The 24,071-nt window shown below is 39.2% G+C and overlaps 1 protein-coding gene across 3 annotated transcripts in view; it reads right to left on the minus strand.

Annotated features, from left to right (window-relative positions):
* PDE1C (phosphodiesterase 1C) overlaps nt 1–12,200 on the minus strand; it is a 1,267,836-nt gene extending 1,255,636 nt beyond the window's left edge. For all 3 annotated transcript variants that reach the window (XM_075586551.1, XM_075586550.1, XM_075586553.1), the window contains exon 1: nt 11,478–12,200. In XM_075586551.1, the coding sequence (XP_075442666.1) occupies nt 11,478–11,742 (265 nt within the window). In that variant the 5' untranslated portion in view covers nt 11,743–12,200. The remainder of the gene's footprint in view (nt 1–11,477) is intronic.
* Between the last annotated feature and the right edge of the window lie 11,871 nt (nt 12,201–24,071).

A 24,071-nucleotide genomic window follows, 5' to 3' on the forward strand; every position in this document is an offset into this window, starting at 1 on the left:
CCATCCTCGTCTTCCTCCCCATCCTCCGTGTCCCCAGTGGGCAGCAACATTACAATAAAAACAAACTACTGGCCACCAACCCTGTAATCACCTTAGCGGTTAGTGACCAGTTTAGTAATTAAAGGGTTAACCCCTACCCCGCTACCCACCCGGGAGGCCTAACCACCCTCCCCAGGGCAACTACCCCCGCTACCCATTGTCACAGTGGTAAACCATGCCCCCAATATGGGCATGGATTGCCACACTGATAATGAATGGGTAAGATAAAATAAAACACATTACATTTAAATAAAAGCAAGCATTTGACAATAAAACAATTGATTGGCACAGTGCTAAACCATGTCCATATTATGAGCATGGTTTGCCACTATGGCAATGAATGGGAAAACTACAAATAGAAAAACAAGCATCAAATAAAATACTTTACATTGCATTAAAAAAAATGCCAATAAACCAATTGATTGTCACAGTGGTACACCATGCCCATAATATGAGCCTCATTTATCACTATGGCAGTCAATGGGCAACCTAAAAAAAAAACAAGCACCAAAAATACAATACGTACTGTAACAATTAAATAAAAACAAGCATTTGGAAAAAATGTATTGCTTGTCACTGTGCTTATTTATACCCAGAAAGGGGCATAGATAAACATTAGCAGTCAATGGGCAAGCTAAAAAAAAAAAAAAAAAAAACTCAAAAATAGGAGCGCATGAAATGAAACCAAGAAAAACAAAAAATTAATACATATACTTTATATCATAAAAAGAAAATTCTTCATATAAACACACATATACAGAAACATATAAATCAAAACTGTCTAAAATGACACTAATAAATAATACATATACGCTCCTATTTTTGAGTTTTTTGTTTGCTGAGTGTGCTCCGCTGATCACGGGAGATTAGGAGCTGTAGGGTGGAACCAGACAGCCGAGGGGGGAATTATTTGGAGGGACAGCGCGCTCAATATACTTTTTTTTTTTTTTTTTTAAAAACCACACATAACAAAAAATACTATACATTACAATGAAATAAAAACATTAAAACAACTTAACAACTTTTTGCAAGACCGTGTGCCTGGATGGCTTCCTCCTGCTCCGGGATTCCTCTGAGGTAGTACAGGATCTTCCCCATCTCCATGAGCACCGGCAAATTATCTATATTGCTGCTATTATTGTGTGCCTGTAACCATCTCTGCTTTCGCTGCCCACAGAGGACAAGGACAATGATGAGGTTGAGGATGGCCTTCATCCTGGCAAGGGTAAGTAGAACTTTCATGTACTTCATGCTGGCTGGCTAATGTTTTAATATTTAATGGGCAAATGCGCTATTAACCAGATCTGGATAATAGTAATTTTCAAAATACACAGATTCCCAACAAGCTCTGAGAAACCCCAGCCATTACCACAGATCCAATGTGATCATTCTTCCTGTAATTATACAGGTAAATAAGAATTTTAACCCAGGTGAGTGTTAGGACCTGCTTTCGGTCATGCCTTGTAAGTGGCAGCGGGATTAAGATGCTTTGGCCAAAGGGTTAAACTAAATGACCCTTTTTATAAGAGATATATAGGTATTGCACTGTGTATTTTTGTCACAATGGAAGTAGCTTTGGGCATTCTTTTTTGTTGTAATAGTAATTTCCCCCATTACTGTACTGTATGTGTTGGGGGGGTTATTGGGGGTTCAGGAGGTGGGTAGTAGGGGGTTGTTGTATTTAAATGTTTATTGGGGGTAGAGTGGGTGTGTGAATGGGGTACTTGGCCCCGGGTAGGTGGTTAAGCATACCGGATTGGTAGCAGGTGGGGTTAGCCCCTTCATTACTATAGTGGGGGGTTTATTGGGGGTTCAGGAGGTAGTAGGAGGAGGTTGTATTTAAATGTTTACTGGGGGTAGAGTGGGTGTGTGAATGGGGTTCTTGGCCCAGGGTAGGTGGGTAAGCTTACCGGGTGGGTAGCAGGTGGGGTTAGCCCCTTCATTACTATAGTGGTTACTACCGTTATGGTAATGAAGGGGTTAACCCCATCCCGTAACCTTCCTGATATGCCTAACCACCCACCATGGGCTAAGTACCCCTATTCACCCACCCTCTCTGCCCCAATAATCCAGGTAATGTGGCTTACCCCTTCATTACCTTAGCAGCTAATCGCTAAGGTAATAAAGCTGCTTTAATGTGAATTTTAATAACAGAGTAAGGAATCAGGGGGTCTCCTGAGCCAAACTGCATTCATTTCAGCCTCGGGAACCCCCTGCTTCTCGAGTTACAGGACCCAGTATGGGGAGCCGGTATTCCCCTGCAGTATTTATATCTCCTGTCACGTGGTCCGTGACGGGGGAGAATTTAAACATGGCGGAGATGCCGGCACCCCATACCGTGGCCTGTAACTCAGGAAGCAGAGGGTCCCGGGGCTGAAATTAATGTGGTTCAGCTCCGGAGACCCCTTGCTTCCTTACTCTATTATTAAAATTTACATGAAAACTGCACGATCACGAAACTGTGCACGGAGATGCAGCTCTTTCCGTGCAACTCATCCAGGCTGCAGTTTAAACAAACAGTTTCAGTGCGACAACATTTGGAGAGAAAAAAAACAAACAAAAAAACAAGTAGTGTGATGTTGCATTTTTTTACCGAACTTTAAAAAAATGGTGATTTTTCTTAGTGGATACTGTTTTGACACACATTTTTTATAGTGCGGTAAAACAATGCAAAATCGCTCGGCAGTGCACTGAATTTATCGAAGTTTAGTGCATGAGCCCCATAGTGTAATAACAGAGATGTGATGAATCTTTTCCACAAAAATATTAAAATCTATCTTTTTTGGTGTCTAACACACAGAGGTCAAGGTCACATAAAATTAGCAGAGATGACTTGCATGGAATCGAAAACAACTAATTTGTGTAATCATATTTATTGCATAAAAGCAAATAGGAAGTCCCTTAGCTAAAACAAATGTTGTAAACTATTTGCCATTGTAATTAGTTTCCTTGAATAAACATAATCACCCTTATTGAGAATATTTCACTTTTATAGTTCCTGGAACATGATTTTTTTTTCTCTTTCGGGGACCTTAATTCCTTGTCTCTGCTCATTCTGATAACATCATCTTTTATATGTGTTTGCCCTCCCTGTCTGGGAATGAGAGGGAGGGTAGGCAGACACTGTTCGACATAAAATGGCATAGCACAGCAGTCAGTTGTATGCCGTTTTTAAGGATATCGGTCAGCAAGATTTAACCCACTAAACATGTCACTTGCATTAGCTTACATTGGAGCTACTAGGGACTCCACCTTTAAAAAAGATATCTTTTCAGTGGGAAGAGTGAGTTTTCTGCTATAAGCAAAACAAGGTACTCAGTGCCACTAATAAACATCACCCTGGACACAATTTAATTTAATGAATAACCGCCCCCCCATTGAGCTAGTTATAGCAGCTGTTGTTGATACTGGTGGGGCAGTTCAGAAAGATCTTTACTCTCTTTCCTGTAAAGTACATGTCCGTGATTTACAAGTGCACTACAGAGCGGAATGGGCCATTTACACATGGCCATTTCGCCACTGGCTATTTTAGCCCAGAGGTAGATGAGTTAGGATTAGGGGTTACGGTTACCGTTCTTAATGTAAGAGGTTAAGGTTTTTAGGGTAAGTAGTTACAGTTGGGGCTTTTAAGGTAAGGGGTTAATGGATTAAAATGTGTAGGGTAAGTAGTTAAGGTTGGGGTTTTTAAGGGTAAGTGGTTAAACCGAAATAAGGTTTTTAGGGTTAGGGTAAGGGGTTAGAGGACACATTACATACAGCGGCCAAATGCCCTGGATGTTGAAGTGGTGGCGGATGAACGGTGGCTGCGAAATGGCCATGACGAAGTGTCCTAGATCGACTACAGCGAAGGCTAACAAGATTAAGGCTGCAGGTTGATGTGGTCGCCATTCACTAATAAAATTCAAACTTTACATCAATATGATTTTTTTTCTTTGATACATCTGGTGAACAAAAGTGCACCAGAGTTGCTCCAAGTTTTCCATGATAATTGGCCCCCAATGTATTGTTCCCCAGTATCCAACACTACTAACCATCACTACTCAATTTTATGTACAGAGCTCTCCAGGAGTTGTAGTGTTTTATTAAATAGCATTCTTTTTCAAGCCTCAGTAGACTGAATGACTAGATCAGTTGTAATGTATTTGCCTTTGAAGTGGGTGATCCAGTGTCAGATCTCCTTGTTACCTTGGGCAAGTCACATTATCTCCCCCTACCTTAGCCACATAAAGTAGATTGTCAGCTCTATGAAGCACGGACCCATTTTACCTAAAAACTCCACGATGTACTTAATCTTTCATCAAATAAAGAAGGATCATCATCTCAAGCAAGTGTTTTACATTTGATACAGATTATTTAGCCAACGTCAGACCTGGCAGAGCTTTCTGACACTAATAAAAAAGTGAATAGATGAATTAGAAAGATGTAGAATTTGATATGTTATAATTACTGTATGTCTGCCATTATACTCTACCCTAAATCTTCCAAGTGACTCCCCTACAGATCTCTAGGCAAATTAGGGGAAATGTGTCTTATTACAAATAAGCTAAGAGATGCAGGAGGAAAGGGCCTCTCAGCTTCTCTTTAACTCCAATATTACTGTGATTAATATACAGTGTAGATATACATGTATTAAACATACTCAAGCAAAAAGAAAATGAGCAAACACTAAGAAAATTCTGTGTTATGTATTGGAGATCAGATACCAATATGCACTTCTCGGACATCTTGAACCATCAATGGGAACAGAAGCTTGCTATGCATCGTAATTCATACATTAACCCTTTGAATTTCTGCAGTGCGGCCACAATATACAGTAGAGCTCTATACCTACATCTTATAATCTAACTTGTGGTACTGTATATAGAAAAATGTGTCCAACAAAGCAGAGATGGTCTCCTATTGTAAAGGCACCACAAGTATGAAGCTGCTTTTCCTACCTACAACTAATATTATTGATGAGAAACAGATTCAGGAAAGAGGAAAGCAATTACTGTACCTGCCGCCAATGCCGCTGAGAACATTGTCTCTCTGTCCTTCTTGGCTGCCATTGTAACTCCTCTGGATACTGTATAACAGATGAGCAGCGAGTACTGATAATATGTTGAATGTTGTTGAATCTCTTTGTACTCAAGACAAAAGAAAGCCTTGAACGGCACTTTCAGATTATCACTTAGTTAGAAACAACCTTAAATTACTGTGTCAAATATACATGCATCAAACCATGCAGGTCTTCGTACGCTGAGAGATGGATATTTGTTGTAATCTAAATATAGGCGTTGAGGTTTCACTTCCCAACTCCTACATACAGTAATAAACAATGTTAGGAAGAAGAAGCAGTGGTGTTGTTTCTTAAATCAGATACTGTCTAAGAAAAGGGGAAAACCCAACAAATCAACACCACTGTGGGAGGGAGGGAGGAAAGCAAGAAGTAGAAGTGGAACTCCCCATGGGAAGGTTTGAAGTCACATGAAAAATGCCATCTGTCACCAAACCCTCCAGTACAAGGAAGGTTTGGAGAAGGAGTCAGCAATGAATAAATTAGAAAATTAGAATACTACCTAACATCCATGGCATTTATACAGAGGCATACTCTTCTGTTGAATTGGCCTGTAGCAAATTTGTATGCACATTACTTGAAGATTAGAAGTTTAAAAGCAATTACATGTTAAGTAAGGCAACAGTCATAAGCTACTGCACAAAGCAATGGTTTAGCGGTAGTTGTTTCTCCAAGTCAGTGAGATGCCAACAGATTGATAACTGTTTAAGTAGATAGATTGTAAAAAGGGACAAAAGGGCTGTGTCCTTTTACTAAATACAATTAGAGTGGAACTGTCTGTAACATATGGAGTCATAAGAATCCACCAACGGATTGCTGAATCTGTGGATTGGATTCTACAAATCCGTCGACGGATTGTACCCAATGGCAGTTTTTGATAAATCCGGGCGGATTAAAACCGACAAAATCCGTTTACGGATTTTACACCACGAAACGGATTTTGGGTTGAAAATGCGAGAAAATCTGGGAAATAGGTTTGCCCATCTCTAAACATGAAGCGATTTGTCAAAAATCATTTTAAAGAACAAATTATGCGTCATATGTAAGAAGTTTTCCTTAACACATAATGCACATTTTTTAAGGTTTGCATTACTTTTTAGTACTGACATTTTTACGCAGAAAATGTTTGAAATAAAATCTTAGTACATAGGCCCTATGTCCAACAACTTCTATGAACATATTTCTTACTGATGTCAAAAAGATTTTAACAGCATTTATATCTACCTTTCTCCAAGGCCGATAAAGCTACTGAAGCACTTTATTATTTTCCTAAATAATTATACTGAACAGGTCTAGTTCCATAACATAGTGTAACACAGGGGTGCGCAAACTTTTCTGTTCGTGCCCCCTGTATGCTCTCCCCCCCTGCTCACACCCCCCTCCTTACCTGCTCTCTGGCTTCGGCAGCATCATATGATGTCACAACGTCATGTGACGTCGCGTTGCCGTTGCCATTTGACCCCGCGGAGTAACTTGACGCCGTGTTGTCGTGGCGACGTGTCGCCGAAGAGCCGGGTGAGAGCAGGTAAGAGAAGTTACAGAGACCTCACGCCTCCCCCGGCATTTCATTTAAAAGCCTTGGGGAAGAGTGCGGGGCCTCTGTAACTGCCACGCCCCACCTAGAAAATCCCTCAACCCCCAGTTTGCGCACCCCTGGTGTAACATACAGGTGCACCGATGAGTATTCTAACACTTGCCTTAAACTTGCCTTGGAAAATCTGGGGCTATAACCAACAAGATCCAGGTACATGCTGCAAACATTTCAGTGACATTTCTGCAGAGACTAATGGCCCATCGGATTAACACAGCAGGGGTCCCTGGCAGTCACATTCAGTTTGAATGGGACTGCCAGGGACCCCCGCTGTTAATCCGATGGGCCATTAGTCTGTCTGCAGAAATGTTGCAGCATGCACCCAGCATGTTTTCAGCATGTACCCAGTATGTACCTGGGTCTTGTTGGTGATTGCCCCAGACTGGTTTTAGAATACTCGTCGGCACTACAGTATAAGCAACAAGTTTAGGCTCTTTTCATCAAATAATTATTAGGCTCCAAGATGATACAAAATCCAAGTAATTAACATAAGTTTGCAACATTGGCATGATCAGTAAGAAGATTTATCTTAAGTTGTGACTACTTTTATTGGACAAACAAAGCCGTTATTAATAGATGTAATCATGTGTGCAATGCTTTCAAAACATCTCAAATCTATTCTTCAACTGTACTGTTAAATATTATAAAAACACCTGTGATGTTTCAAAAGCTCTATACAGTACACACCATTGTGTCTGTAAATAATGATCTTGTTGATCTGTTAAAAGTTATTAGAAGCTGCTAGCAACCTACTCTCCACATTAGACACACCTACTAGAACCTGGTAATAGATGACAGAAAGGTGTACTATACTTAGCAACTTAGCAAATCACAGGACATATTGCCAACTCGTGTAAGTGTATAATATTATTTGACATACTGATAACATCTGTAATTGCATAAAATGCATGTAGTCTGTCTGGAAAACAACTATGTGGGGAGTTTATATGAGAACACTGCATGAGTTGGGTCTTTTTAAAAATTATTAATAATAATAATAAAATAGGTAGATAAAATAAAACAAGGTTAGTAATCTGCCTTGAAGGGCATCACATTAAGTCCACTTTCAAGATAGGTTACTTTTGGGGAATTGCACTCAACTCTAGCTATACTGTATCATCAGTGACTTAAAAATGCAGTCATCATGAAATACACAAAGCCTCCCGTTTGAGATGAGGGAACACACATTTTCATATGCATGACAATAGATAAGAAGGTTATATTTGGGATACTAGTCTAAAGAAAGTTGCATTGTCTTGCAACTCTCACCCATATGTTCCATGTACCACACAACAGAAATCACGTAGCACATTTCATTGTAATAAATTGACGTCACTAGCCCCAATAGTTAAACAGGTATGTCTTAATCCGCAAAAAAAAAAAACATATCATTAGACATATGAAACTCTTTTCTGTATACCGTAATCTATAACAATTTAGAGCTGGATTTGCCAATACCATACCATTTAATATGATTTGTTGTTTTATAAATGATTTACAACATATTTACATCTGTTTGCCAAATGCATGCAGGATTGCTGTGACAACATGATTTAGGAAAACTTACTGCATGTGAAAACCTAATTTTTAGATTGATAGAAAAAAATCTCAAGTGGCTTTAATACTTTATACTGTAGTTCTTGTCAGTGCTGACAACCATGAAGCAATGCTGTGGAAATTGCTCTTGAATCTTGAAGGAAGGTAGTGAGTGTTGTGAAAACATATTTGCTTGTTGCCGTGATGGTGTTGGCCTGTGAGTTCTCATTAGTTTAAATCCCATCCTGTTTTCTGTTAAATATCACTTAGGCTGTTGTTAAATAGATTTATATTTAGGATTACAAATGATGTATTTTAAAGATTTTAGATGGGGAATGTTGCTTTAAAAATACCAAAATACAAAATTACCCAGAACTTTACCCATTTCCACAATTGCTGAAAATGATTAAGGTTACAGATATGGTACCTTCATTCCAACACACCACTACATCGGTTTTGTCGTAACTATTGTGTTGTGATGTTTTTCAGAAAGAGCCCTTTGAATGGAAAGATGCAGTCACTTAGCAATATCTATTACAGTTACAATAAAATTAAGTGTCTGGTCATGTAAGAAGTTATTTAAATTTTTATGGTAATTTCAGACTTAAACTTATGTTTATTAGCTTTACAAATGAAAGCAGCCAAACGTGAAAAATCTATATGTTTTTTTTTTAATAAATCAGTTCTATAATATTAGATAATACTGTCTGCATTTTTTTTAAACTCCTAATGCAATTTTAAAGATATTTTAATGTACTGATCATCCTTTAATTGCTACAGCAACCATTTAGAAAGTCATATCCACTGCTTCTTTTGCAACAGGCTCTGACACGCACCTTTTTGAGCACTGCCTCTTGGTAACAAAGTATCCCAAACAGATCTGTTGCTGTGTTCCAAACAGCAGACTGTCTATTACTCTGAAAGCTGTAACAATAATGTGTTACACTTATCAATATAATGTTATATATCAGCTGCAGCATTTCACAGACAGCAGCACAAAGTTAGAAGGTGGCCATTATGTTAGGCACACAATCAGGATTTTTACAGATTTATAACAGGAGCACCAAACGATTGCCAGCTTAGGTAAGAATATAGAAATATACATTGTTACATGCTTTAAATATAAAAAGAAGAAAAAAAGGGGGGGATATAGTATTGCTGCTTTAAAGGTCGAAAGCACAATAACATAACATAATATCCCAGTGGGAGCGGTGTATCACCATAAAGAAAGTACAAATAGCAGTTTGCCTTGACGCATTGCTCCATTTTCTGCTTTCATTTGCTGCAAATGAAGGAAAGTATTTCATAGATCGGGTGCAAATTGTTACTCAGAAAAGTTTACGCCACCTCGGACCAAAACAAAAGTGATGCGCATATGTGCCATGTGAATCGCAACCTGGTGTACATGGCGCAAAACTTGGAGCAAAGACTTTGATACATTGACACAAAGAGACACAAGATGGAAATGAGGTAATTTGCGGCAATTTTGCTCCAAATGTGCCTTGATACATCACCCCCAATATATCATGTGTGCTGTTAGGCATAAATAAGACACACAAATCACAACTGCAAAAGCAATTTCCACGTTTCCATAATAAGACCTGAGTTATAAATCTGTTTTTAGAACATAACAATTTCAAATATCTTGCGTTTCCACATATTTCTACATAATATTGTTTCAATCATTTTATATGTTGAGGAAATTAAGGCAATTTGTACAAAAAAAATTGATTGCACTTTAAACTGACCACAATTAAAGCCTTTGGTTGGCACATGTAAAAGTAAATATTTTCACACATCTACATGAATGAAAAAGCAGAATATGGAAATACTTGATTTCAATCATCAACACCTCAAATACAATTCAGACATGTTTTCTGTGGTACAAGAACAATTACAATGTAATATTTAATTTATGAAATGTGCAATCTTCATAAACCAGCAGGCAGAATCTTAAAGGAAGTACTGTAGCCATGGAAACCAAACAATGCTCTGAACGGTTGTGAGTCAAAGCCTCCAGGTTAGAAAACCGGTCCAAAACCCATGCAACAAAACTCCAGTAGATTGTCAAAAAGAAAATCATGTAGCTGGCAAATATGATTTTTCTTCTTTATTAAATATGGTGCTTTGTATCTCAGCTTTGCCGCCTGAAGACACATAATGCTGGGTAAACGCATGGTTTGTTATGTGGTATATAAATGTGTGCTAACAACTTTAGAAAAGTAAAACTGCTGACACATTACACACATTATTTCATGCATTTGTAAAAAAATAAATAAATGCAAGAGCAGTTTAGTTTATCAATTACAATGAAAGAAAATCAGATTCCGGGGTACATGAATGAAAACAAAAGTGGTCCAGTTCAGGGACAAAACTATTTCACAAGATGTATCAAAGAAGAAACTCCTATTAATTTTAAAGGGATTTATCCTTTGAATGTGTTGCAGTTTTCTTTTGGCCCCAAAAATTCACCATATTAACCTTTAATATACATACTCCCTGCCGGTAACTTTAAAAGGCCCAGATATTTACCCAAAGGATTTCTAAAACGATTTACTTTAGTTGCAGTTCAATAAAGAAAACATGGGGGATTATTTACTAAAGTCTCACTGCAGAAAAACTGGGGCAAAGTCTGAGCAAAAGAATTGCACCAGATATATCAAAGGAAAACTCTCATTGCTTTTAATGGGATTCCTTTTCTTTGATGAATATGGCTCTTCTGTGGTTTATTTTTTATTTTTTTACATTGTTTTTGCCCTACTTTTGCAGTTAGGAGACTTTAGTAAATTGGCCCCTACATATGATGTATGTATCAAGCCAATAGTGATGAAAAGCTTGGCAAAAACGTGCATCAGAGGTATCAAAGAAAATTGACTACTGTATAGCTTCCAATGTGATTTTCTCTTTGATCCATTTGGAGCAATATTTTTGCCTTGAATTGCAGCACTTTTGCCTTGTTACAGATTAGTACATTTGCTCAAAAAAGAAATGAAAATGACTCATATGCATCAAGACAAAAGTAGTGCAATCCTGGGGCAAAACACATATCCCATTGAACTTAGTATCTTCTTTTGATAGACTGGGAGCACAATTTTTGCCCCAGAATTGCCCCACTTTTGCCTTGATAAATATACCTCGTATATCCCAAAGAAACTAGTAATAAAAAGTTAATTGTTTATTGCAACTCAAACAATCGTTAACTATAAACTTCACAGCAGAAATGTATAAGATACTGTAGCTGTGGGAAGAACTTACTAGTGCTGAAGATGATGCGTGGTGACTGTATCAGAGGAAGTGCTGCTGAGTTAGTGTTCAGCACCGTGGACAGCTCCCCTGGTTCCCCGCCCGACTCTGATCTCTCCCATGCTGAGTGAGGTAGGCCCTTCAAGCTGCTCTCTGAAGCTCTGCCTCTCCTCCCTTTCACCGGCTTCCCCATCCCCTCTGGCTCCGTTTCGGGCTCCTTGCTCAGCTGCACCACCGTGTTTTTCGACTTGGTCAGGGCTGAGGTGACAGACCCCATGTCTGGGTTTGAAGAGGCGTAAGGATGGTGGTGGCCCAGGTATTGGAAGTGCTGAAGAGAGTTGGGGAGGGCAGACAATCCAAGATCGAAGCACAAGTAGCAGGCTTTCTCAAATTGGTATATCCAGGTAAATAACCCTTTCTCTGGACTCTGTAGCTTTATATCACTCTATGCAAGCACAACCTGCAGCTTTCTTTCTAAAATCAGTAAGCAGTGTTGTATTGTAGTTGTAGTTACTTGATGCTGACCAACTTCTTCTCTGTGCAACCTTTGCTAATCTAATGACATTTCCAGCACAAATCTATTTTCCAAGTCGCTAGGCTCTATTTTGCAAGTTAATCTTTCTGCTAGTTATGTCAATGAGAGTTTAACACCATCAATCTGGTTCTCCTGCTTTGATCTCTTGTAAAATTGATATGTTCCATGCACCGTATACTTCTGTTGGAAGACCTCTCTGCTAGTGCCAGCCTGTTGTTTCTCTTTCTGTTTTATTCTTCCTCTGGAGAGTTGTTGAATGAAATGTAACCTCCTCCTTTTTTCCACTGTGTACTGCTGTGTGATTGTGTCTTCTCGCCTAAGCGACAGAGGTGAGCTGAAAGTGCAACCTAAGCTGCAACTCCCAGATCCTACTTTAAAACATATATTGGAAATCCTACAAACACAAAAAAGTGGAAGAAGAGGGGAGGGTTAGTTCCTAAAAAGATAAAGGTCCCTGTTTTTATTTTAACATAAGAAAATCCTGCAAAAATATAAAAAAAATCCACTGGATTTTTGTAGGTCCTTCATAGCAACCTGACAGAAAATTAGATTTTAATATAAAAATTCTGATAGTGAAAATAAAGAAGAGATTTGTGTGGCCTTCAAAGCTCTCTTTATGAAATCTGTGGTGAACTCATAAGGGTAATTTACTAAGGCCATCTAGCTATATTATTGGGACAAAATCAGTTCAAAACAACTGTACCAGTTTCGTAAAAGTAAACACAGTAACTGATTCCAATGGGATTCTGTTTCATTGATAAATATGGTGCTGTTTTTGCACTGCTTTTTTCCCAGTTTATTTATCAAATATTTTACCAGGAAACAGATACATTGAGAGTTACCTCTCATTTTCAAGTATGTCCAAAATAATAAGTTGGCATTATAGGATACAGTTACAAAGATGTTTAGATTTAGTAAATAACTCCTTCAATTCATACTGCAGTCAGAAACAGTCAATTGAGGTGGATGGCTATTAGTAATGGGTGTGTTTGAGACAGTTTTACTTTCAGTATGTAATACGTCTTAAAGAAGCAGTTAAAGCTGCTGTTTAAAAAAATTATTAATTGTTATCCATTCAATATGCGCATTAATACAATCTGCACACTGACAAGTGATTAGCTAAGCTGCCAATCAATCCGTTCTCTTGTGATCAATCTGCAAACATTCAGCTCGGGGTTCACTAAATCCCTGTTAGTGCGGCAGAAGAGTACCCACGACGCAAAATTGTGTGTGGAAGATCATGTGATTAGGCAGGCACTAGATACAATTGGTGTACTGCTAGAGAGAGGGCAAAAGGGGTGTGCCAGAGGCTGTCTCAGAAGAGGAAGGGGATGTGACTTTGTAAATGGTTGTTATAGAAATTAAAATGCTTGTAACATTAAAAATGTAACTGTAAATCTAAAAATAATACATTAAAAATGTCTTAATTTTTTTTTTAAATGCTACAAGTATTTTCTCATAGCACAGAACTGATTTATTTTAAAAAAAACACATGTAGGATATTGCTTGAACTGCAGCTTTAAGCTAAGACTCAGATCATTAGGCATGCACTGCTTCTATAATAAGGAACACATTGTAACATTACATTAAGCTTGTATTTGCAAAACCGGGGAAAGTTGTGGTAACAATACAAATTCCTATTAATATTAAGCAGTACAGAAGCATCAATAGTAGAGATGTGCGAATGTCTTCAAAAGTTTTTCTGTAAGCTTTGCATTTTTCAAACATGTTCACAGCAGTTCACATTGCTCGAAATGTTGCCACTTTTGCCATTATCACTAGAATACTGCCACAATAGAACATCATGTTGTGAAATGTTGTGGAAATGGCAGTAAATTTAAATATATAAAGGGCTGGGTGACCTTACACATTGACTTTTAATGCTTGGCAACATTTTTAGACAATGTTTTCAGATTTAAGTGAACATTTTCCCGAAAAAAAAGGGCAAATGTGACTTGGTTGACGAATTATAGAACTAAGTCACAATAAATTAAGAAATATGAATATGCAACTCACCCCTGACGTAGCACGAAGTTGCGAAATGCGTAGAGGTCACTTGAGGCTGTCTAGGCGCACGTTCCCATCGGTTGGTGTGACGAAACAAGGAAGTGCAGGGCTGGCATACCATCAGCTGTTGAAGAAGTGCCATCCGGACACCAGGTATTTTATACCTTTTTACCGGGATCATTCACTGAACAAAACAAGATAGTAAAACAAATTGTCATTTATTCCATTGAAACAGACATACACCCAGTGTATTACAAAATACAGAACAATACATACTTACGGGGGGTCTGGGATACAAAACTAGATTTTCCTAGGTAAAATTAAACAGAAAAAGTCTTTAGGTTGACCGGAACTTGGCCCGAAATGTCCTGCAACTCAAATTGGCATGAAGTTCCAGACGCCACCGCTCTCTTTCATCCGGAGATGCCTCAATCCCTTGACCGAGCGTTAGTACCAAACGTCCTGGAACTGTTTTCGGCTTGCAATACCAGCCACGACCGCTATGTTCTATTCTCAGAACTTGGCCCTGAAAAGTGCGACTTATTTCGAAAATATTTCGTCTTGAAATTTCTGAAGCCGCTCGCTGCTATTTCTCCAAGAGCATCTTTTGGTCGTTTCAAATTTACTGCTGCTGTTCTCGCACTTAGAATCTCTTGTCCGGATTGGCTGAGGGTTTCTTATAGTATTTCAGAGTTCATTCATGCAATACTACAGCCAATCCGAGCATGGGAAGAATCCTACCAGCCTATCAGAGCGCTGCCAGTCTATCTAATCTGGGAAAGCGTGGATTCAGATTCTGACAAGGGAATGCGCCAACCTGGCACCTCTGCCGCTTGTCAGGCAGATGCCACCTGCTGAGTTAGGCTCCTCACAGTCTGGGTTGGGGCAAATGGTTGTCCGATGACCTCAATTCATACCAGGATGTGAGTACTTGAGCCTAACTCCGGTACCCAAATGGCTTTCACACCATGGAAACCTCTGAGGGTTTCATGTCCGGGACCCGAGCAGACTTGATGGCACCAAGCTTGGTAGCCACATGGTCTCTCTGAACCGTGGACCTGGAAGTTCCCAGCTCATATACTGTGCACAAGCATTATATACTTTAAACATACCGGTTTAATAAAATATGCTTTACACTTTTATAATTTCTAAGTCTTTTGGTTATGAGGGATAGAATGAGAATCTGCACTTTTATTACCACTAGCCATATCCCTCACACATTGCAAACCTGACATAGCCTTTTAAAACCCTCACAGCCTTATGTATAGCTGGAGCACCCCCAGAACCCTTATACCAGGTTCTGGGTTATCAGGGCATTAACTGGGCATCACCCCTTATACTAGGGACCCCTTTACCATTTCCAGGATACCACACATCCCTATGCCCCATTTACCTTTCTGGTCTGTGCTGAAGCAGGGAATCCTAGCGGTGAGTCAAGCAAGCGTTTTCAAGGCAGAATTTTGACCGGAGCATTGTGCCTATATGTATCTGGGATTCCGACCTGATTCCCGGGTACATTTTTGGGGTATCAAGCAACTCTGGACCCCGACTACATAGGCACAAGCTGGTAAGATTTTCTCCGCGAAACCCACCCTGAAACCCATAGCCTAGCAATCTCTGCTTGCTGGCACTCCTGGAAAGGTAAAACACAGAAAATTCTTTATTGTCGCATAATTTTACACAATGCATAGACAAACATTGGGCTCAAGAGCTGACACTCCCGGAACCCTAATACATGGATCAGGGGTAACCAAGTGGGCTTAACCTTTATTGTGAGCCTGGTTACACCTCACCATCACAATCAGTATCTCCCGGCAGCATCATCGCTCCTAACTCCTGGTTAGTATCCACCTCCCTCTGTGGTTTTGTGTTTTACTATTTAAATTTGCATTTGCTTTTTTATTTGTGCATTTATATTTGTTTATTTGTCAATTTACCATATTCATTGGTTTTGTACAGTATATGTTAATTTATTTACAGTTTATGCTTTTTAGTTGTTCCTTTTGCAATTTAAAGCATTTACAGTAGCTCATTGATTTTGTTATTGTTTTTTAGTACCACTGTGCTTTTTAGCACTATTGTGTTTTAATTATGGATTCTCTGGTCCTTATAGTACATAGTGATTCTTTGTTTTTGCAATAAATGTCTACATTTTTCTATTACTGACCCCTGGTGCGCTGTTTGCATTTTCCTGTCTTTTGTAGGTGAAACCTCTCTTGGGAGATTTCACATAGGAGTGTTTGGGAGTACCTCCAGGCTGACAGCTGCAAGGGGCTCAAATCTATCAACGCATTCTTTAAGACAGCATGAGCGCGGTTCCATCGATTTCACCGAATTGTGGAATTAAGTCACAATTCATTAGGAAATATTAATAATCAACCCACCAACTGGGCCAACTCACTGCTTATACCGTTTAAGTCTTAAATATCACAATGGAGTGATGAAAGCAACAGGAAAGTAGCAAATGTTTCTTGCAATAATATTAAAAGAGAATTATTGCGAAAGTGAATGCAAATCTTCAGTTTAACTCTGCTGTAAATCAAAACAGATCTTTTCTGTATGTTTTAATATATTCTCAAAATCCTCTTATTTTATGAGCAGATTATGACATCACCGAATACATCAGGAGCTACTGCCACTGAATCCCTCTGTATTCCTATTCATTCAAAAGTACAGAGAACAAGAAGAAGAGGGAGGTGGATTTCACTGATTAGATAACCCGAAATTCCACAGTAATTAAAAAATAATGGTTTTGAAAGCTTTGATTGTGATCTTCTGAAATAAATATATCCAAAGTGACAACTTGTCCCCCCGGGGAGCCCCAGTGAATTAATAATTCTTAATGCTTTTATTTCAATCTGTACAAACTAGCACTTCTTTCACATTCATTTTTAGGTGCTAACATGTACAGTAATTCATAATACAGTATTTCCTAACGATGGGCGAATTGTTTTTGCGGATTTGGATCCACCTCGGTTCGGCCGGTTCCTTTGGTCGTCGAATTTCCACGAATCAGTCTAAAAAATGGCGAGACGTCTTTCTGGATTTTTTTTTTCATCACTGACGATCCAATCCACGGATTCTGCAATTTTACCAACCCAATACACGGATTTAGTAAACCACCATGGATTGGATTGTTAAAATTCCCCAGCGGATTGTTCCCAATGGCGGTTTTGGATTCATCTGCACGGATTGAAACTGGAACAATCTGTCAATGAACTTTCACACCGTGGAACGGTTTTGAATGGAAAGCCCGGGAAATTCTGCAAAATGGATTTTGACAGCTTAGCCCATCTCTATTATTTCCTAAATCTATAATAATAATAATAATACAATATATATTTTTCATTATTTTGAATTGCCTGTAGAAAGTGTTGGCATCTGGTGTGTGGCTTCTATCTGACAGTCCCCTAGTGCCACTAAGCTCTGAAATAACCAGAAAATTGTTTATTTTTTGCCACACAGTGTGGGCTACAGTATGTACAGTATAATTTCACAAAATACCCTTTTTTGCTCTAAAATCAATAGTCAGCGTGTGATGGTACTTGAACGCATGTAATTACCACTATTTTATTTACAAATTTACAAATCCACTTTGTGTTTGAAGAAAAAAACATTTAATATCTAAAGTGTATGACCTTTCCTATTTTTACACCATAACTGTTGATGAAATCTTTGTAAAACACAGTCCCAAGAGCTTTACCCCAATAATTAATACATATGAACTTTCTTTTTAATCAGTTACTGTACTGCTACTTCTTTAATCCACTCCAATCACTGCCTAAAATATATTAAAAAGGAATTCATCCTGTCTATCAGTGTATCAAGTTATTTTGTTTACCACCTGTCTTGTGCATTAACTTTCTGTTTAATGGGTGGTTATCAGAAGAGCAAGAGAGGAGTTAACTCAATACGCATATCAAATTCTTCATCTCGATCCCTTAATTTGTTTCCCTTTTCTTGTGTCAAACATCTCCAAGAACTCTTTACAGAAAATCATTTGATGTACATGTTTCTTATACATTCCGTTCTCCACTGAAAAAGATTTTGGAAATGTGCACTGGTATACTGTACCCTGTTGCATCAAAACATGTCTCTTTTTTCGTAGCAAAAAGAACAGTCTGTCTTATAGTTTTGAAAGGGAAAGAGAAGTAGCGCTAACCACTAACCTAATAAAATCAAAATAAACATAATAATTACAACACAGTGAATTTACAAAACTAAATATATATTGAGATGAGGTATAGAGTCCAATATATGGTATACTTAATTCAGCTGCCAGAGTCCAGGAGAGAGTTCGACGTCCCTCCAAAATGTGAGCAACAAAGGGAGATGTCCTCGGCGCGTTGACTCAAGTACAGATGTTAAGCATGGAATAGATAAATACAAAAAAGGGGACAACGATGTATTAATAAGAGTTGTTATCCTATTTAGACTCTCTAAGTTATGCTTATACACTTACAGATTGGTGTGGTTTTCAATCTATAAATTCATTTCCACATGGAGTTTCAGAGGTTACATCAAATAGATGAAGTTACAGTAGGTCTCAGCTTATTCTTACTTGACTTAATGCAAGCAAAAGAGAGAATAGCATGGCACAATACATTTATTATACTAGACTGGGTTAGAACAGTATTACACTTCCAGAGAGCACTTGACAAATCAGCGTTTGTGGATAGTTTCCCAGCACATGCTAATGGACTCCATCTTGTAGTGGTCCTGCTCACAGTACAGGCTCCACAGAATCCAAACAGTCTTTTCCCCTTCACCTTCACACATCTGCTGAGCCCGTCTCCTCAGGTGTCTATGCAGGGGGAGACACGTCACCTCTCCTTACTTCCTGTACCTTGTACACGGACAGGAGGTAGCCAGGAGGAGATCTAGTGCCAGCAGTGTCTTCCGGGTTGCGCTCGCGTCCACATGTGGGTACCCATAGGGCAGCCAGCTGGCAGCTATGCAGAGGGAGATCCACATGTCATGAGTGCTACGGTAGCCTGTAAGTTCCAATATAACGCATTTCGCAACTGCTTCGTCAGGAATCCCTGCCATGATGAAGGCCGTCCTCATTCTCATCACCGTCCTTGTTGTCCTCCGTTGCCAGAAACCTAACAATAAACTTTTTTAAACCTTAGTAGATCTCCTCCTGGCTACCTCCTGTCCATGTGCGAGGTACAGGAAGTGAGGAGAGGCAATGTGTCTCCCCCACATACAGTAGACACCTGAGGAGACGGGCTCAGCAGACGGGTGAAGGTGAAGCAGAAAAGATTGGATTCTGTGGAGCCTGTACTGTTAACAGGACCACTACAAGAGAGCAAGGAGTCCATTACCACAAGCTGGGAATCTATCCACAAACGCTGATTTGTCAAGTGCTGTCTGGAAGTGCAATACTGTTCTAACCCAGTCTAGTTTAATAAATGTATTGGGCCATGCTATTCTCTCTTTTGTTTGCATTAAGTCAAGTAAGAATAAGCTTAGACCTAGCCTCATCTATTTGATGTAACCTCTGAAACTCCATGTGGAAATGAATTTATAGATTGAAAACCACACCAATCTGTAAATGTATAAGCATAACTTAGAGAGTTTAAATAGGATAACAACTCTTATTAATACATCGTTGTCCCCTTTTTTGTATTTATCTATTGTCTGCTTAACATCTGTACTTGAGTCAATGCGCCGAGGACATCTCTCTTTCTTTATCTCATAGAGTTATAATAGAGTTCACTATTTCAAGTACTGAGTGTCTATTTATTAAAGTCTGCTGGCTGCAAAATTGGGGCACAATTAGTACACCAAATTTATGAAAGGAACAAAACGAATGTTATCTCAATGGGACTCTTTTTCTTTGCTAAATCTGCTACTAGTTTTTTGCAGCTGAGATCTTCAGAGAAATTACCTCAGGTAATATCAAAGTTTTGCCAGAAATATAACTTTATCACTTTTTATACAGCTCAGTTTTGTATTATGTATGGAATAACATGTCCATTTTATTTGAGAAACGGGGGGCTACCAGAGTCTACCAGGCTGCAAAGAAACTGCACAAGATTATTTAAGTAAAAAACATTCCCATTGAAACCAATGGCATTTTCTTGATTGATAAATCTAGTGCAGTGTTTTCGCACCAGTTTTGCCCTGATTTTGCATACAGGAGAATTTGATAAACTACCCCCAATGTGTCAGAGAAAATTAAGTCTCATACACTAACATGATGGACAAAAGGACCATGTTTACTAAGTGGTGTTGTTAAAGGGCCATACATTATCATATAGAACCAACAAGGGGGGAGGGGGTGGGGGGGCAGGTATTTACTATATATAAATATATATATATATATACATATATATATAACAAAAGAACAAGGCTGCGCCTCTGCTAATGGTTGGCTTATATACAATGGAACTAGCTAGAATAGTTCAACACTGTATAAATAGGTAAAATACTAATACTGTGGAATATCTAACATAAAAATTAAAGTGTAAATATAAAATATATAATATAAATAAAAATAGCAATGAAACCTGTAAACCATAAAAATAAAAAACAATTAATACTGCGAATATATGTGTCCAAAAATGGAAAAAGAGTGTAAAAACCAGTCCTCAGAATAGTCCAATAGATGGTAAGTTCTGGTGTAGAGGGTCTCCGGCTGCTCTCAAAGTGGACAAACCACATCCACAGGGAATCTAAAAGAAAAGGGGGAAGAGAGAGCGCACGCCCATAGCGTAAAATTGTAAAATTTAATGAGGGGGAGGGGAAAGGGGGGATAAGAATTGCACTTACAAAGGTACAATAATAACAAGCATATTGTGATATATATAATCACCACGATCCGGTCAGAAACTGCAGTGTCTTGGTCTTTGCAGTCCCAGGATGACGTCCCGATCAATGTCCAGGGTAGATGATCTCCTCTCTGCCTGTTTTGGAGTCCTCTAAAGTAGCTCCGAGATTGGAAACCTCTGCAGCAATCGCGCGGATCAGTCAGTCCCAGCGCGCGGTGATGACGTCAATGTCACTGCGTCTGACGTAATGACGCTCCCAACCCGTTGAGTGACGAAACGCGTCAGGGAGCGTCATTACGTCAGACGCAGTGACATTGACGTCATCACCGCGCGCTGGGACTGACTGATCCGCGCGATTGCTGCAGAGGCTTCCAATCTCGGAGCTACTTTAGAGGACTCCAAAACAGGCAGAGAGGAGATCATCTACCCTGGACATTGATCGGGACGTCATCCTGGGACTGCAAAGACCAAGACACTGCAGTATCTGACCGGATGGTGGTGATTATATATCACAATATGCTTGTTATTATTGTACCTGTGTAAGTGCAATTCTTATCCCCCCTTTCCCCTCCCCCTCATTAAATTTTACAATTTTACGCTATGGGCGTGCGCTCTCTCTTCCCCCTTTTCTTTTATATATATATATATATATATATATATATATATATATATATATATATATATATATATATATAATATTAACACGGAAGAGCATACTAATTTGTTAACCTCTTAATAGCCTAAGTAGTCAGCCAATCACAGTTGACCCATGATTCGCTGGCTACTAAGGAGATAATTTGATTACATGGATGTTATGGTTTTTGTGTTTTATTTGTAGGGTGTTGTATGTTAACCCATTTAGTGCCTGAAGACATTCCTTGACAATTCCTTGGTAGCCTCAGGTATCAAAGGGGTGGTTATTGTTTTGCCACAGAGTTTTATAAGAAATCATATTACCTAACCTTATGGTGGAATAGTTGATATCTCCTAGCCCCCCACAATTGCATCATTAGCAATGTCTACAGCTGAGTCAATGCAATTTTTATGTATGCAAATTACATGAATATCACTACCCCTTCATGAAAAAAATAATCTTGTTGAATATGGCACTAATATCCCAGAAATATTTCAGCCTATTTCTTCATAACGTCAAATAATGATGCAACTACATCTACCTTTACTGAATCTAGCACATATATGCAAAAGCATAATGTTAGACGTTCATTTAGATTGCCCTGTAGGCATCAGATAGTATTGCAGTACAGCGATTCAATCAGGTGTTCCATGTTTCATTATTGAAATGTATTGTGCACATACAGTATGTTTTACTATTGATGCAGCTAAAAGGGCCCTATTAACAGAGTAGGAGTGTGGTATAATTTAGTTAGGCTAGTGTTACAGTAGGCATTATAACCTCCTGTATGCCACAATAAAACAGCCGGGCATTGACTTGATATACCTGACATTCCCATTTGACTACTTATATGTTAATATGGCTATTATTATTTAACATTTACAATGCCCTAATGATGTGTGCTTGGTACGTTATGGGCACTTACTTGTTTTCAAAGAGCTTATTGGGCTTCCTGATCGAAAAGAAAGTGGACCCCCTCCACGTCCATTTTTGGTATCCCGGGCCTGCTAGCATCATTTCATCACATGTGCCGGAAATCAGGGCCGCAGACAGGTTTCCTGGAGCCCGGGACTAGAGTTCCGGCAGAGCACCCCTCCCCCCCCCCCCCCCCGTGTCTGCGGTCTTGCGAGACCCCCCTACCTCATTTCACACCTCTATTGTTCCCTCCCTTCTTCCCATATATTTCTCTCCATGACTCACTCTTACCCTCGCTCCCTCAGTCCCCCTCTCTCTTCTACACCCCCTCTAATTCTCTCCTCCATCAATTCACCCCTCTCATTCATTCCCTCCTCCCCAGCCACACACACAACCCCCCCAAATACATACAAAACTCCCCAACCCCAAATATATACAACCCCCCAAATACCTGCAACCCCCCCACTCCTCAAATACCTACAAACCCCCCACTCCCCGAATACATACAAACCCGCACCCCCCAAATACCTAAAAACCGCCCCATCCCTCAAATACCCTCACCCCCCCAATACATAAAAAAAACACCCCACATATACATTCAAAAAATACCCCCAACCCCCAAAAACATAGAAAACACACACTGGGGGTGGTCTCAGGCCCCGGCTCTCCCATGCCATGCAGGGCCTCTCTCTCATGCCAGTGCACACTCCGACGTCAGAGAGAGGCCCTGTTCGGGACAGTGAGTGAGGCCCGCAGCTAAGGAGAGCCAATGGCTGGTGGCCGGACAAAGCAGTTTTACCAATGGCTGGGCTCAACTTTCAGTACTGGCCGGCCAGGCCCCCCAGAGCCACCAGGCCTGAGACCCTAGTCAGTACTGTACCAAAGGTCCGGTCAGTACAGTACCAGAGACCCTAGTCAGTACAGTACCAGAGGTCCGGTTGCACTCTGTTGCTGCCAGAGACCCCTGGCACTGTAAAGGTTAATTTGTGTTTCTGTTTAATGTTCTACTCCTAGCTACCTACAGTATAGGCCCAGTTTATCTGTATTCATAGCAAAGTTAGCCATGATAAAATTCAGCAATATATTTCAAGCAATATTGTAGGTCACTAGAGAGTGAGTGTTATATAGCTACATCATTTTATTATAGTTACTGTACTTATTTAGCTATTAACTTACATATTGTTTAAAAAATATATCGCAGTGGTAACCGAGTATTACAAATAGCATATCCCCTTGATTGTGCAAACAGTGTGTATTGAACACAGGAAAGAGACTCTGGAATGAAAACAAACATTAATAGGCCTTTTGATATTTAAATTGCAATTTCAAATAATAACATGGAGAGATTTTAAGTTTAAGTAGTGTCAAGGAAAAGTATTTTGTGTTTGTGCACATGTGCAACTATTGATCTGAATTCTGATTTATTTTTAATTTTATATTGTATAGACAAGGAAATTGGGATGGTACCACTTTTAATAAATCATTTTTCCATCTAGTATATGCAGTAAATATTTAACTTTAATCTATATTTTACAAAAAGGGACCTTTTAAAACAGCTGTTATTTTTTTTCATATCAACATCAAAAAGGGAAGATATCTGAATAAAATGTAGAATTACCTTATTGTGGCTTTGTAGTTACTCCCCATTTCATTTTTAAAAGGGACTTGGCTTTTATCATTAGCGTGTAACATTTGGCACCATTCCCTCAACTTGGCAGCAGACATCACTTTGTTATGGC

This window comes from Ascaphus truei, chromosome 2 (genome assembly GCF_040206685.1).
Source record: "Ascaphus truei isolate aAscTru1 chromosome 2, aAscTru1.hap1, whole genome shotgun sequence".
Taxonomy (NCBI): Eukaryota; Metazoa; Chordata; class Amphibia; order Anura; family Ascaphidae; genus Ascaphus; species Ascaphus truei.